The sequence below is a fragment of the Saccoglossus kowalevskii genome, chromosome 13, assembly GCF_978046115.1.
Source record: "Saccoglossus kowalevskii chromosome 13, keSacKowa6.1, whole genome shotgun sequence".
Classification (NCBI taxonomy): domain Eukaryota; kingdom Metazoa; phylum Hemichordata; class Enteropneusta; family Harrimaniidae; genus Saccoglossus; species Saccoglossus kowalevskii.
This window is the reverse complement of record NC_140653.1, coordinates 30,271,441-30,286,102: the sequence shown is the minus strand read 5'-3', so window position 1 is coordinate 30,286,102 and position 14,662 is coordinate 30,271,441. Positions and strand designations below refer to the sequence as shown.

General features: G+C 32.4%; 1 protein-coding gene across 1 annotated transcript; it reads left to right on the top strand.

Moving 5' to 3' along the window:
• The first annotated feature begins 56 nt into the window (after positions 1–56).
• LOC102805328 (sugar transporter SWEET1-like) lies at positions 57–8,187 on the top strand. Its single transcript, XM_006811598.2, has 6 exons — positions 57–237; positions 2,106–2,183; positions 3,439–3,562; positions 5,275–5,436; positions 6,383–6,502; positions 7,216–8,187. Exons 1-6 carry the CDS (start codon positions 170–172, stop codon positions 7,315–7,317), a joined length of 654 nt encoding a protein of 217 aa, XP_006811661.1. The 5' UTR covers positions 57–169; the 3' UTR covers positions 7,318–8,187.
• Positions 8,188–14,662: the final 6,475 nt, after the last annotated feature.

Below are 14,662 nucleotides of genomic sequence, written 5' to 3'. Positions count from 1 at the left end.
GACCAGACGGAAAAAGTTTCAGATTTGCATGTTTGTCAGGTGACTTGCATTGTAAACATGGTGTTGGGCTGCTTTAGTATGGTATACTCGTAGTTTCTGTGCGTTGGTTTCGAAACTTTGAATATCATTGCTAATACTGTGACCGATACTAGTGCGTGTATGGGACAGAATGGAGCTCATATTTGCTGTTTCAATTGCATGTACAGTGGTTAGTGTTATTTGTTATGGAGCTCAAATGTAAGTACAAAACACCGACCGGGCGGGACCGTCTCATCGCTGCCGACAAGTAGGACGATGTAGGAATCTGTCAATATTAGGGCTCGGTCATTTCATACCAAGTGGTGGTCCCCTTTTTACTATTTTGTTCTCTATGATGAATTACCCGATTAAATTTTAATAATGTCTTATTTTATATACATTTCTTTATTTTTTCTACCTCCATGGTTATACAGACTTCAATTACTTACTAAATGCAGGGAGCTGTAATGAGCTCATTACAGCTCCCTGCTAAATGTCTGTCCACAGTCCCTCTATGCACGGTTACCGTGCTCTATGTGACTGTGGTCTGCCATTCTGCTTCCTGTGAAGATATAACAATCGTATACTATAGACAAAATTGAAATTAAACAATGATAATAGAGTGGAAAGATAAATAAAAACCTTATTACAACCATATACAAAAAATGTACATTTCTAATCACTTTCACGTGTAATAGCATATTTTATTTATTCATAGAACTCTTTTCTAAGGTTCATTAGTAGTATTTGTGACATACAATTTTTGGTTTATGAGCATTTTGGAGATTTGTTTCTAAAACTGCAAATATGGTAAAGTTAATAATAAATCTAGCTAAGTAAATAATTTGATAAAACTAAAATATAAATAATTTTAATAATAATATGTTACCGTATTTGCTCTTTTGGTAGTACATGCAATATTGTAATTACAGAGGTTTGTATGTGGTTAAAATAAATAATATTTTAATGATTCAGAAAATAACAAATTTGAATTTAGGTTTATGTGCGTTATTTATTTTTTTATTTATTTATTTATTTATTTATTTATTTATTTATTTATTTATTTATTTATTTATTCTGCTGTGTCACTTTTGCTAATTATTAAATTTTAAAAGTTAGAAGCTGTAATTACATAGAGTATCCCAATGTCTAGATTCAACTTCAACAATTGAAAAACTGCTTAATATAATAATCTACTACTCAATCACAAATTTGTAGTTTCAATGGAGAGCAGTGTGACTATAGATTATGTAAAACAATATTTGTATTAATTGGGTTCACCTAAAATTCATTTAAATTATCAGTATTTATATTTAATGTAACCCGCATGTGACAAATTTATTTTTTATACAAACATATATCTTTTTTAGCTCTGCTGTCGACTTAGTCGAGCGGAGCTTATCATATGAATGATTGTTCGTCGTCGTTGTCCATGTCAATGTTTTACTTTTTTAACTTCTTCTTGAAAACTACAAACCTGAATGCTTTGATACTTGATGTATATGTACCTTGGGTAAGCCTTTCTTAGATTAGTCCAATTGCTTTGATGTTACATATATAGGTACTCCATGTAGAACTCTCTCAGATTTGTTCATTTTGTGATGATATCTTTAATTCTCTAATTCTGGTGAATATTTTGTCATTTTTGGTAAAAAGTGATATTTTCGACTTCTTGTTAAAAACCGCAAATCAGATTGCTTTGTAGTTACATATATACCGGTAGGTACTACATGTGGAACTCTCTCAGATTTGTTCATTTCGTGATGATATCTTCAATTATCTAATTTTAATGAATTCTTTTTGTCATTTTTGGTGAAATGTGATATTTTCGAATTCTTGCTGAAAACAGCACGTCCCATTGTATTGATACTATGCATATTGTTCATTTTCTAATAATATCTTCAATTATCTAATTTTGATGATTATTTTTGTCATTTTTGGTGAAATTCTTGTTGAAAACAGCAGATCCTATTGTTTTGATACTATACATATTGTTCATTTTCTAATGATATCTTCTGTTCTTTAATTGAGCAGAGCTATCTTAGTCGACAGGCTGCTTGTTATTATATCTTTGTTATTTATTCCAGTCCAGATTGTTATCAGATTTATAAAAAGAAGAACACACACAATATACCATTTTTACCTTTTATAATAGGACTTGTTAAGTAAGTATGATATAAAACAATCTTTATTTTTATTATATAATTTGTTGACAAGAATTTTAATGATCATATTTCATGAAAATTTATGTGTGCATACTTTGTAGTTTAATTTATTACAGCACACAAATGCCTTTGTTTTCAGGTATTAGTATTACTGAATCTGCAAGTATGCAAATTAAATCCAACCTCAAAATAATGCTCATATTGTGGGGTTATATTTAAATTTTATTCACAATAGCAGGGTTGCAATCCTCAGAAAAATAGCATCAATTCTAGTTATAAATAACAATAAAAAAACATGAATTTTTATTTGGTTCATTTCATTCTCTGTTTTTTTGTCTTACCCGTAGTGTAGTGTAAACGAAGGGGAAGGTATAGTGAGGGGAAGTTTTTGACGTTGTTGTTGCTGGCAAGACTTGTAGGTGTGATAACTCAATGACAAGTAATTTTTACACGATCGATTTCAAATTTATATATGTTATAAACAAACATGCAAACGTGGCCGAGTTCGATGTTGTTGCATTTTGCTTGCATAATTAATGAGAGATGGCTACTGATTGGTTTTCGCTTGTGGGAGCGATAAATCAAGTAATTTTTACACAATTGGTTACAAATTTATATATGGTATAAACAAACATGCAACAATAGGCAAGCTCGATGTTGGTGCATATTGCTTGCATGATTAATGAGAGATGGCTACTGATTGGTTTTCGCTTGTGGGTGCGATAATTCAAGTAATTTTTACATGATCGGTTAAAAATTTATATATGGTATAAACAAATATGCAACGATGGCCAAGTTTGATGTTGGTGCACTTTACATGCATAATTAATGAGATATGTAGTAATTATTTTTTCAGTTAAAACATAATTGTTGTGAAAGCTTTTTTTTTTGTTAAAGAAAAGTAATTTTAATGATTTGAAATTCAATCCTCCTAATCTGTATCAGGATTTAACTAGAATACCCCTCTTTTGAGTTTGGATCTAGTGGGGTTATAACAATATACCATAAAGACATCTATTTTTTCAAACAGCATTTTTAGTCACTGTTTAGTTTGGAATCCAGCCATTCAGAGTGTCCTTCTGCCTTCACTCAAGAATGACCAAGAATTATTTTTTATTTCATCATTTTCAGCTAACTATGTTACTGTCATTTAAAATCATGATGAATGTACTTATTTAGTTGGTGATATAAAAATTTATTGATTTGTTTGTTCATTTATTATTTGTATTTTTTGTTCCATTTGATTCATTTTCAGTACCTTTGCTATCTTCTACTATGGTTTCATGCGGCAAGACATGACCACTCTGGTTGTTAACACAATTGGGTCTATTTTTCAGACTTCTTATGTTATTATTTATATACTATTTACTGAACGTAAGGTAAATATGTGTTGCTGGATAATTATACTAAGTTATTTATACACTGTATGATGTTCAAAAACACACAATAGAAGTCCTTGTGCTATATCTGTGTGTGTGTGTGGGTGTGTGTGTGTGTGTGTGTGTGTGTATCTGTTCCACTGATATCTCAAGAACCAATTATCAGATTTTAATGAAATTTGGTACATAGATTCTATGGGATAATGCATAGACCTGGTTTAATTGAAATTTGCACCTAATTTGTCTATTGATCAGGCAATTTTAAGCATTTTCACTTGTTTCTTATGTATTATTAAACAGATTTCAAAGATACTTGGTAGGAAGAATACACAGTGCTGAGTAATTTTGGTTGAAATGCTGTGTATACCAATTACTTAATTAGCATATTAATTAGGCAATTTTAAGCATTTTCACGTTTTCTCATATACCACTAAACAGATTTTGATGTAACATGATACATAGATGTTCTTCGATTCTGCGCATACTTGATTAGTTTTTGGTTGAAATCTGTGTATAAAAAGGACTTAATTTGCATATAAATTAGCCAATATTTATCTTTTCCACTAATATCTCAACCACTCATCAGATTCAATGAAACATACATACACATGTGAAATGCTTGGAGATAAGCCATATACCAGTACATGTTCCATTTAGGGTTAAATTGTGTGATTATTACCTAATTTGCATAACCAATTTATAGGTGCTCCACAGATATCTTGAGTATACCAAATTTTAAAAAAACTAGGTACAATCGAAATATTAAGTCATCATATATGATAATTATTTCATTAAATATTTACAATTGTTTTACCATAACTACTTAGAACCACTCTAGTCAATTGCTCCATTAGAAGCACATTTGCATACTGTCTTTGTCTAAAATTAAAAATAATACCGGGTAATTTTTATTATATCTGTTGGGTTCCAATATTTTTTGATCCAAGTTCCATTGTATTATAAGTATTTACCCAAGTTTCATTTACATTTTTGACCCCAGCTCCATCACGTTGTGCATCCATGGCCAGACATACTTGGACCAATTACATTCAATGACATTAACACACAGACAATGTATGATGACTCACATATGGACATCACACTTTTCATTACAATTTGATCAAATATGGCTGACTGGCGACCATTTTGCTAAATACTGATACTTTAGTTTTGTAAATGTCCATGCTGATTATTTACTTATATATCACCTGATTCATTTGAAAGTTAGTACATAAGTACTATACTCATAGGTAATACCGGTACCCTAGGTTGTGTGATTTAGTGTGATTGTCAATTTGTCTGTTCTCACAGATAAACAAGGCTTTGTTTCGGGATCATACATTCTTGGTTAGATGGACATCACTTTAGCAGTCTGAGATCAAGATATCTTGTATCATTTTGTTCAAACAATTAAATTAAACATACTGGATTATTTCCCCCAATTCTTAGCGATTCAACCAAGTATGCTCATCCAATTACAGTATATTGCCAGCAATGGCAATCGCATCCCAGCACTATATAGCCAAATATACACCCATGGATTGCTGCTAGTGATGGAATATGACATTAAATACGCCGAAGTTTCATTTTTTTACCAAAATTTCATTACATATTTTGAGTTCAATTCCATTAAACTTTTTTACCCAAGTCCCATTGAACCATATATGTATACCCATTTAAGTTTCATTATATTTTTGTATTCATAATTTCAGGCACAGTCTTTACTGCAATGTACTTATGCCTGTGCATTTCTAGCTGCCCTATATTTTTATCTACACTATGTTGTAGAAAATGAAGTGACAGCAGCTGACAGATTGGGACTAATAACAGCAGTCACCTCAGTCTCTTTTAGTTTTGCACCTCTTGCTGAAGTGGTGAGTTAAAATTCATTCATAATAGGGCTATAGTTTAAATGACAATGTTTTATTAAAATTGACATTGTTTGGTATGTCTGTAAAGTTAATGCAACTGTTCTATGGGCTAGAGACATACTAGTCTGTTAGCTTTTACTTTTTATAGACTCATGGTTACAGCATTTGCAAGTAGAGTGTGCGAGGATAAGCTAGTGAAGTGACCGAGGACAAGAAAGGCTGCTTCAAGTCCCTTAATATATAGATTGTAAATTTTGAAAATAAATATAAATTCTTTTGAGGTATAACTTAGTACTGGTGTTTTATTTATAATAACTTGTGAGCAATATTCACATTGCAAATTGGTGATTTTCCGTACAACTGCGAGATCTCGCGAGATGCATGAAAGACGCACGTTGAACGTCTGCCGCAAAAATCGAACGATTTGATTTTGAACTCGAATTTCTTTATTTCGTAGCGCACATCGACCGGCCGATCTTCGACAGAGGAATATTGCATTCGAATATCCTCACTTAATCGAAATTGCCCATCATCAAATGTGGACAGCACATTATTGACATGGAAATGTTCCCCAAAATACTTTCGTGTTTGTCGAATCTCATGCGATGTTTGACGCCACTGCGACGCTATGACCTTTGTTTGTCTAGTTTTTACGTTCGATTTCACGCATAACGCGTGATTCTCGCAGTGAACGGAAAATGGTCTATTGGGAAGGGATTGCTATCTTCAGGCGATCTGAATAACAACTATTTAAAAAATATTCCCAGTCAAGCGTGTATGGAATTAATTAATCCAAAACATAAAGATTTGTGGGTCTATTCTAATACGGTATGTCATCTGAAAGAGCAATAAGTGCCACTTTATGTAGATATTTTTTAATAAATAAAACTAGATGTACCCCGGGTAGGCTACTTTCGAATAATGTAATGAATTTGTTTTATTCTTACAGGCAGATATTGTAAAAAGCAAATCATCTTCTAAATTATCAGTGATGCCAGCAGTCTCTATGTTTGTAGCATCACTCTGTTGGTATGTGTATGGTGTCCTTATAGATGATATTTACATACAGGTTAGTTCAAACATTTCATATTGACAGGAAAAGGTATGGCGCCCAAAAAGTTAATGGATGACTGAGTGAGGTTGCTGCATTTTCAAATTGAACAAAATTCAAGATTTAGAGCTCACTGTTTGGAGATGTTAAGAGGTGATACAGTACATGTTGGAGGTGTTGTTCTAATAGACATAGACTGGTAAGGCCAGACTTTTATTATCCCTTGTTTCATGAACCCGCCGAATGAACAGGAGCCAAAAATGAAATAAAAATAAAATATAATTTCAGCGTAATTTCTCGTACCCGTCGACTTGTAAGTGCAAAAAATTGCTAAAAAAACTTATTTTTATCTTCATTTTTTTTCCGCCCGCTGCATAACAAACCCAAGTTGCATTTTCGTGAGAGTATCATGATCAAAGTACCAATGTCTCGGGCAGACGAAAAAACAAGGTTATACATGGAATAAAATTTTATTTCATTTCTTCTCTCCGATCAATGATCTTACTTACAATTCTTTGAGAATCACACAAATCTAATGGAAAAAAAGAATTAATTTTATTTATTTTTTTTCGTCCTCCTCAAAAAAATTGCCTTATAAAAACTCGAGAAACAAGGAATAAAAAAAGTCTGGCCTAACAATACATTCATAAGTGAGCCTGCTTCAAAGTTTATTTGAAAATTATTTTTCCATCAGCATTCAAGATATCTAACAATTTTGTTTTTCATTTCAGCTACCATGTTTACAGGGTATTCTTTCAAGTCTGATACAATTTTTCCTGTTTTGGATGTATCCATCTTCTAGTTTTTCGAATGAGAAGACAAAAACACAATAAAATTCATTTAATAATTTTGCATATTAATATACTTATTTTTCTAAAATAGAAATCTGTATTTACATTTGTTACATGGTAAGAATGAACACTGTTTCATTCCTTGTTATGTAATCTAAATGCTACTCAGTTCTTCAGGACTTTTTTTAAAGGAATAAAAAATATTATAAAACAATAATTTTAATAATATCTTATTGTAAAATAGAATCTTAGGAAAGATTGAAAAGCCATTGTTCTTCTGTAATTTTTAACTTTTAGAATTTGAACTATTGTAATTAATGATATATAATTTGCTGCATATTTTTTTAAGTGTTTTTCATTCTTTAAATTTCTATGCACATGTTTGGTGGATATTTGTTTAATAGGTATGTAATTTTAATACCTTTATAGGAGTAACCACTGTTTATAGTATCCATTGCCAAATAACTCAACAAGTTAATGAATTTTTATTTTATTTTAAGGAGATGTCGTCTTTCAGACATAAACCAAGTAATTAGGTTTTATAAGAGATCTGGATAAATTTTCTATGGAAACAACTAATGTTTGTATTCTTGACTATTGCCAGATGTTGTCATTGTCTAATTCATTGAATTATTCAAGACACAATTTAGTCTTTCTCTTAAAAAAAAAGTGTAGGCTCATGACAATAAAAATAATGTGATGTGAAGACATAATACTAGTAATACAGTAGGGAGGAAATATTTGTGAGGAATTTGCATCTATGGTGGAGGTTTTCAGTGCCTTCTAGTTAAATTAAATACATTAATTTTTAAATAACTAATAATATAAAATTTACTAGATTAATATAAATTATTAAATATTGTAATTTGGGTATTTTTTTTCTGGAAATATTGGAAAATAAAAAATAGTAAAACAGTACATGCAGTGGAATGAATCTATTGAATGTTGTTTGTGGCATTTTGTATGCAGTATTTATTTTGAGCTGAAAAATGATAGTTATAACAAATACAATTTTGTTTTGGATTTTCCGAAATTGGTGGACTAGCCTAGGATGACCCTGAATCGTGGGTGAGAGTTAAAGACATCCAATCGGATAACTGGATAATGATGCAGGTAGGAAGCACAGAATCGTTGTAGATTTGCTTATAATATTTTAATAGTTTTTCTTTAATATTTTAAAATTTAATATTGTATCATGTTCAATTTATAGACCTTGGACCAGTAATGGATGGCATATATATTCTGTTATATTATTTCCGCTTGTATGGCAAAATTGAAATTGCAAAATTTTCAAATTTTCTTAATTGTTTGATATTTTTTAACCCACTTTAAAATGCCTTAATACATAAAAAAAAAAAGGTATTTTAAGCAGAATCAAAATCTGGAATATTATAAAACACTAACTTTAAATTTGTTTTAATTATTTGGTATTGAAATATGCCTATTAATATAAGCACACGTAATATATGCATATTTAGCTCCGCTGTCGACTTTGTCGAGCGGAGCTTATCATATGAGTGATTGGTCGTCGTCCGTTTCCGTCGTCCGTGTCAATGTTTTACTTTTTCGACTTCTTCTTGAAAACTACAAGCCTGAATGCTTTGATACTTGGTGTATATGTACCTTGGGTAGACCTCTCTTAGGTTTGTTCATTTCATGTTGATATCTTCAATTCTCTAATTTTGGTGAATATTTTTGTCATTTTTGGTAAAAAGTGATATTTTTGACTTCTTGTTAAAAACCGCAAGTGCAATTGCTTTGATATTACATATATAGGTACTACATGTGGACCTCTCTCAGATTTGTTCATTTTGTAATGATATCTTTAATTCTCTAATTTTGGTGAATATTTTTGTAATTTTTGGTAAAAAGTGATATTTTCGACTTCTTGTTAAAAACCAAAAGTTCAATTGCTTTGATATTACATATACAGATACTACATGTAGACCTTTCTTAGATTTGTTCATTTCGTGATGATATCTTCAATTCTCTAATTTTGGTGATATTTTGGTCATTTTTGGTAGAAAGTGATATTTTCGACTTCTTGTTAAAAACTGTAAGTCCGATTGCTTTGATACTATACATATTGTTCATTTTCTAATGATGTCTTCAGTTCTTTAATTGAAATGTGCATTGCTAACAGCGGAGCTATCTCAGCCGATAGGCTGCTTGTTTTATCTGGGCGTAAAATGGTCAATTAGCCCAATAGTGTGCAAGCATATAGAAGTAAATTGTGGCTCTATGTGCAATATTTATATTATTCGGTTCGTTATCAAATTCAGAAAGAGAAAAACAATGTTGTCATTCTTCTGTGACCTTCAATCATGTGAAATCTAAGATGGCTGAATGGCATGGTAGCTGAATTATCTATATTAACATATCTGTCCAACACTTGGTATGATAAAGATTAAAGTGTCAAATATGTGTTCTTAGAATCAAACATATCTGATGTGTATGAGTGTTGTCATTGGTGAGTATATTTATCTGAATAACTGACCTGGAAACTGCTATATACTGGTATATATTTAAGTTCATACATACATGTAGTCATTTTTTTCAAATTTTCTTTTTTTTTATATGAAAGTTTTCTATTTTGGAAATTGAATATATTTTGACAAAGTATATATATACTAGTATGTACGTGTATCATTTGATAGTACAATGCTTTGTTATGGAATAAATTATGGTGCATCAAAGGTGTTAAGTATTCATAGTGAATTAATGGGCTGGAATAAAGTTGTCTGTAAACTTTCTAAAAACACTTTTGTGAAACAGTATGGACACTTAGCTTTAGTTTGGCCATTGCTAGAGCATCTCCACATTTTGTTCAGAATGCATGTTTCATTATGTAGTCTATAAGCCCCCCCTTTGTATTAAATGGTCTTTTCGCTAAATTGTGTGTGATTATAACAATTCACTTGAATAGTATCATTGTGTGGCAGAACTAAAATAGTATAAAATAATGTTAATTGGTGGTAGACTTTTATTTATTAGTGCCTAACATCCTCTAGAAAAACGACATCAAATGGAAAGATGTCATTTCTATAATTATAGTATGCCCTGTAAACATAACACCAATGTTAACATGACATACCTATAACAACACCACCGTATATTATTTCGCCGTTAGTATTTGTCAAGAACTCCGATGTTATGTAATTTCTATCGTATATTATTTCGCCGTTAGTATTTGTCAAGAACTCCGATGTTATGTAATTTCTATCGTATATTATTTCGCCGTTAGTATTTGTCAAGAACTCCGATGTTATGTAATTTCTATCGTATATTATTTCGCCGTTAATAATTTCAAGAACTCCGATGTTATGTAATTTCTATCGTATATTATTTCGCCGTTAATAATTTCAAGAACTCCGATGTTGTGTAATTTCTATCGTATATTATTCCGCCGTTAGTATTTGTCAAGAACTCCGATGTAGTGTAATTTCTATCGTATACTATTTCGCCGTTAATAATTTCAAGAACTCCGATGTTAAGTAATTTCTATCGTATATTATTTCGCCGTTAATAATTTCAAGAACTCCGATGTTATGTAATTTCTATCGTATATTATTCCGCCGTTAATAATTTCAAGAACTCCGATGTTGTGTAATTTCTATCGTATATTATTCCGCCGTTAATAATTTCAAGAACTCCGATGTTGTGTAATTTCTATCGTATATTATTTCGCCGTTAATAATTTCAAGAACTCCGATGTTATGTAATTTCTATCGTATATTATTTCGCCGTTAATAATTTCAAGAACTCCGATGTTATGTAATTTCTATCGTATATTATTTCGCCGTTAATAATTTCAAGAACTCCGATGTAGTGTAATTTCTATCGTATATTATTTCGCCGTTAATAATTTCAAGAACTACGATGTAGTGTAATTTCTATCGTATATTATTCCGCCGTTAATAATTTCAAGAACTCCGATGTAGTGTAATTTCTATCGTATATTATTCCGCCGTTAATAATTTCAAGAACTCCGATGTAGTGTAATTTCTATCGTATATTATTTCGCCCATTAAGACACATACGTTGAAAAAACATGTTACTAGTTTTTGAATGTACTACAGTAGTCTTCCATTGTCTGTCGTCGACCCCCGCCACCACGCACTCCATCAGCTGCGCCCCGATAGCGGACTTCTTGTCGGGCACATGTATAAATATTCGATATAAATGCAGTTCTTTACCGGAAATCGCCAGTCCGTTTTCTTTGAGTTTAAAAATGACCTACAGTAGGGTCGGCATGGTTAGTCAGTCGCCGGTACGTTCGCCTCCCACTCATAGGCGGTTGTACCGGTTGCCGCTGATTAACTAAGCAGACCCTTATTTTGGATATTTTTTTATTATCCAAGAAACGTTTCTAGCAACAAAGGGGCAAAGCGAACCACACAAATGCTTAGAAATATGATCGTGGTGCGAGTTGGTTTGGTGCGAGTTGGCATTGGTGCGAGTTAGCATTGGTGCGAGTTGGTCTGGTGCGAGTTGGTATGGTGCGAGTTGGATCGAAATCCATTAAAGGGCAGTGGTTGTCGCACTCCATTCTGTTCGATATGGGACTCATAGCAACGTACACAACGCTTGTAAAATCCCGGGGGGTCACTATATATTAAAACCTTACACCATGTGCGTTCTTGCTAAAAACTAATAGACCCTTAAGGGCTGGCAGCACATTGCCAAACCATACCCCCTATTGCGGGCTACTGTAAATGTAGTACCCCCTAGAGCAGACATGTTGAAGAAAAATAACACCCCCCATTGCAGACGTGTATTGAGAACTTCCTACTCCTATTGCGGGCATTCTCTGCCGTTTTTTTCTCTCAAGTGGGGTGTGATCAACTCAAACAAGCTATGGCCTAGGGTGATGTTTGGGAGTGGTTGTTGCAAGAGGGTGGGCACAGCGGGCGCAGCAACCCTGTGAGTTTATTCCTGGAGGCCTATTGCAGACATTATAATTTTAAAGGGGGCCTATTTGCCTCCCGCGCGGGCCCGCTTTAGAAGGTGAAAAACACCCCCTTTCCCCGCTAAATTTGGAACGCACATGGGGTAGTAACGGCATATAGAGTGACCCCCCCCGGGTGTAAAATACTTTGTGTATTTTAATAAAATTCGAAGACGCGCTGCGCGATGACCACCGTCCTTTAACATATTTCACATAATTGTTGAATAACTTGAATGTGTACTGTGTGAATAACAGTATACTTTGAAGGGGGGGTATGATTTTTCATTAGCTGAATTAATGCTTATTTATCATAAATTTGTTATTTCACATGTATACGAAAAATTGTAATACTTGACGGTGAAATGAATACAACAAGAATGCAATACGCAATGGAGAGCGCCACCAAGTGACAACACAAATGAATGTTGGTCATTGATCTACCATTGTAGAGGTACACACGTATTGGAATTTCTCTAAATCACATATTAAAAATGAGTCAGGAACCTTTTCTACGCCCTTTATTGGCTTTCCATTTCCGTCTTGTTAAAGTCAGTATAACTGATCTATATGTCGGAGATTCATAATATATATTTGTATTCGTTTTATATTGCTATTATTATTCTTATTATGTCATTTCGCTATAGTTAATTCGTTTACCTTTCGCATGAAGGATTCCTCTGAGTAATTCTCGACCAATTAGAATCATTTAATTTCAGCCAATCATTTTACTCTGTATTGTATCTTTTTCTCCCGCGTACTTACATTTTGTATTTCCCGCTTACGTGTTTTCTCTCACGTTCGATACGCACCTATATAAAGGGCTAGTTTCGGAGTTTCGGGGCTCCTTATTCACGTGTTACATGTTTCTATGCCAGTTTATCCAGCAATAAACCATACCGTGTTTTGCATCCTCATTGACTGTTTTATTCTGCCATCAAGTTCAACTGAAGCGTATTATTATACCCCACACTATATTTGTTTGTCTAAGTATTTTGCCAGTTATTTTGTGTGCTGCCCTCAACGTTATATAGTAGAATGTATTAGTACGTGAGAAACTGTATTTGGGGCAAAAATGATGCTGTAAGCAAGACTGTTTAGACAATGGTCAAATACAAATACAGTTTTTAAAAATATAACTGCAAACAATGATCAAGGTGGTTCCAAATAACTATGATTTAACAATTATAAATATTTAATGAAATAATAGTCATATATGATGACTTGGTCAATGACATTATCTTCTCACACAAAATTATATACCAGTCACATGTCCCCATATGCAGCAGTACTTACAGTTATTACAGTTATAATATTGAGGTCACATGACCATAAATAGTCATCTGATACATTAGTCATATCACATTGCCAGATGCCTTCATTATAGCCCTGGTTGCATGTCTATCTGTAACAGTGCTTGGTACATTACCGTTATGCATAATAAGAAGGACACATGAAACTAATAACAGGTAATTATTACACATAGATTTCAACCCTGAAGTAATCAGATCTCTGGATTATTAAAATTAAAATTTATTAAAATTTGTAGAGTGGTACTCAATTGCAAGTTATCTGTGGGGCACTTATAAATGGCTAATTTATGCAAATTATGTAATTAGTAAGCCCAAAATTTAACCCTAAACTGAACATGTATATGAATTGTACATGAGAGAAAAATGAAAGGTCTTAAAATTAGCTAATTAATATGCAACTTAGGTAATTAAAATGCACATGATTTCAACCAAAAACTAATCAGATCTGCGCATTATCGCAGAGCATATATGTACCATGTTTAATTAAAATCTGTTGAATGGCTCTTGAGAAACAAGGGAAAATGCTTAAAATTGGCTAATTAATATGCGAATTAGGTCATTAATATGCATGAATTTTAATCAAAACCTAATAAAGTCTGTGCATTATCCAAGAGCATCTATCTATCAAGTTTCTTTGAAATCTGTTGAATGGTTCTTAATAAAAAGCGAAAATGCTTAAAATGGGCAAACTGATATGCAAATTAGGTAATTAATATGCACGGATTTCAACTAAAAACTAAAAGCTGTGCATTATCCAAGGGCAACCATATATATGTACCAAGTTTCACTGAAATTTGTTTAATTAATTATACAATAAGAAACAATTGAAAATGCTTAAAATCGGATAATTAATATGCAAATCGGGTAATTAATATTCACAGATTTCAGACAAAAACTAATCAGATCTGCGCATTATCTCAGAGCATCTATGTACCAAGTTTCATTGAAATATGACCATTGGTTCATGGGATATAAGACACAGGAGTAGACACACAAACAGACGACAAAAAAGTCAAACATACGATTGCAATTTATTACACTTTTACTAATTTGTGCGACAAAACTCACCAGTTCATTCCAGAAACTTGTCTATCTACCGATAATGAATTGATCAAAAACATTGCAGGTT

Coding starts and splice junctions, on each gene's coding strand:
- LOC102805328 (XM_006811598.2), top strand. CDS start 170: ATGGAGCTCATATTTGCTGTTTCAATTGCATGTACAGTGGTTAGTGTT. Junction 238..2,105: donor ATTTGTTATGGAGCTCAAAT/GTAAGTACAAAA, acceptor TATTTATTCCAG/TCCAGATTGTTATCAGATTT. Junction 5,437..6,382: donor TTGCACCTCTTGCTGAAGTG/GTGAGTTAAAAT, acceptor TTATTCTTACAG/GCAGATATTGTAAAAAGCAA.